At 47.2% G+C, this 2,500-nt stretch overlaps 1 protein-coding gene across 2 annotated transcripts in view; it reads left to right on the forward strand.

Moving 5' to 3' along the window:
* Positions 1 to 2,500, forward strand: part of LOC135093879 (proline-rich protein 36-like) — a 121,710-nt gene that overhangs the window by 58,470 nt on the left and 60,740 nt on the right. For both annotated transcript variants that reach the window (XM_063993495.1, XM_063993497.1), the window contains exon 5: positions 2,450 to 2,500. This exon is cut by the window's right edge and continues 34 nt beyond it. In XM_063993495.1, the coding sequence (XP_063849565.1) occupies positions 2,450 to 2,500 (51 nt within the window). The remainder of the gene's footprint in view (positions 1 to 2,449) is intronic.

Consider the following 2,500-nt stretch of genomic DNA (forward strand, 5'->3'; position numbering starts at 1 on the left):
TGGCAGTGTTTGGCTCTGTTTGGCACTGTTTTGGCTCTGTTTTGGCACTTTCACATTGTTTGGCACTCTTTTGGCACTGTTGGGCATTGGTTTTCATTGTTTGGTACTGTTTTGGCACTGTTTGGCACTGATTTTCACTGTTTGGCACTGGTTTTCACTGTTTTGGCACAGTTTGGCACTGTTTGGCTCTGTTTTGGCAGTGTTTGGCACTTTTGGCACTGGTTTTCATTGGTTGGCACTATTTTGGCACTGTTTTGGCGCTTGTTTTCACTGTTTGGCATTTTGGCACTGTTTGGCACTGGTTTTCACTGTTTGGCACTGTTTTGGCAGTGATTGGCACTGTTTGGCATTGTTTTCATTCTTTGGCACTGTTTGGCACTGGTTTCCATTGTTTGGCACTGTTTTGGCACTGTTTGGCAATGTTTTGACTCTTCTTTTCATTGTTTAGCACTGGTTTGGCATTGTTTTCACCGTTTGCCACTGTTTTGGCACTGCCTGGCACTGTTTTGGTATTATTTGGTACTTTTGGCACAATTTGGTACTGTTTTGACACTTTTGGCAGTATTTGGCACTTTTGACTCACTTTGCAACTGTTTTGGCACTATTTTTAAATTGTGCGACACTTTTGGAAAAAAGTAATGTGTGTAAGGTGCCTCAGGTCATATTGGCACTGTTTGGCACTCTAGATGCAAGTAACCAGTATGTGTGAAGGTCAAGGGAGCGCAAAGGTCATATTGGCACTGTTTGGCACTCTAGATGCAAGTAACCAGTATGTGTGAAGGTCAAGGGAGCGCAAAGGTCATATTGGCACTGTTTGGCACTCTAGATGAAAGTAACCAACATATTTGGAGGTCAAGGGAGCACAAAGGTCATATTGGCACTGTTTGGCACTCTAGATGGAAGGAACTAGGTTGTGAAAAGAAAGTACAAAGTTATACTGGCACTTTTTGTCACTGCTGGCTCTGTCATGAAGGCGTTAGCTGGAGTGGAGGTTAGGGGTGCCACAAGGATTACATTGGCACTGTCCTTGACGCTGCCGGTACTGCGGAAGAGGAAGGGGTGAGTATCTGGCTGTCAAGGGCACCGATGGGTCACACTGGCACTGTTGTTGGCACTGTGGATAGCCGAGACCTTAAAGTAGCGAGTGTGGAGATGAAAAGTACCGCAGAATTATGCTGGCACTGTCACTGGCACGCCTGGCACTGTGACAATGGGAGCAGCGAGTGTGTGGAAGTCAGTAGTGCCACGGGGAAAAGCGAAAAGGGAGACAGGAAGGCTGCTGGGGTGCCATTGATGCTGCTTGGCTTAGGTAGGCACTGGTGATGCGGCCTGTACTCAGAGGGTGCCTGCAGAGTGCCACGGGGCTTGCAGTGGTATTTGAAGTGCCTCGTGTAATTAGTAAGGTCCCTGTAGGATGCCATTGGAGCTGCGTCACTTGTAGCGGCAGGGTGAAGAGTGCCACTAACAGCACCCTGGCACTGGCTAGGTGAGGGGTGCCACTAACAAACACACTGGCACTCTGGTAGGGACGTAATTTTTGTTGTTTCTTTGTAATGGTCTCGACACTACTGCCACCACCACCACCACCACTACTACTACTACTACTACTACTACTACTACTACTACTACTACTACTACTACTACTACTACTACTACTACTACGACTATCATTATTATTATTTTTATTTTCCTTAGTTTTCATTTCTAAGGACCACCACCAACACTCCTACCACCATCACCACCACCACCACCATCCCTACCACTACTACCACCACCACCACTTCCTCACCACGGCGTCTGGCCCCTGCTGGCACCTGTCACTCTTCATTGGCGGGGCGTACATGGCACTCTGCAGCCCCAAACACTGTCTGACAACGTTCAGCTATTAGTGCCAGTTACTATGCGTTGCGTGGCACTCATTACCAAGGCCTGGCACTGCCCTTGTCCCTCTAAAAGCAGGATATTTTTGGCACCTTTGTTATGGGTAACTGGCACTGGTCATTGCCACTCTTTCTTTGGCACTCTGGCACTCATAATAACTCAGCAGTCTATATTCTTGGCACTCTTAATGTAACACTTAAGCGGCACTCTTAATATAGCCTGGCACTCAAGATAAACCCATTTGGCACCGTGTTGACGATGTTTATTTGTCAACTCTGAGGCTGGCACTGTTGGCACTCTGTCTGTGTGTGTCTGTGTGTGTGTGTTTGTGTGTGTTGGGGAGGGGGAGGTGAGAGGACAGATGTGTGCCAGATGTAGGTGTGAATAAGAGGTGAATATACAAAACCATTGACCTTTTCATGTATTGGAAGAGTACCACGTGTTTTGACAGGTGTGTGTGTGTGTGTTTAAGTTACAGGTGTGTTTCTACGTACAGATATGTGTGTGTCTGTCTGTGTGTGTGTGTGTGTGTGTGTGTGTGTGTCAGTAACAGTGTTATGTGTTACAGGAGCTGACGGTGACAGATGACACAGTACTAGAGGAACACTCAGAGGACCCC

The sequence above is a fragment of the Scylla paramamosain genome, chromosome 44 (genome assembly GCF_035594125.1).
Source record: "Scylla paramamosain isolate STU-SP2022 chromosome 44, ASM3559412v1, whole genome shotgun sequence".
Classification (NCBI taxonomy): domain Eukaryota; kingdom Metazoa; phylum Arthropoda; class Malacostraca; order Decapoda; family Portunidae; genus Scylla; species Scylla paramamosain.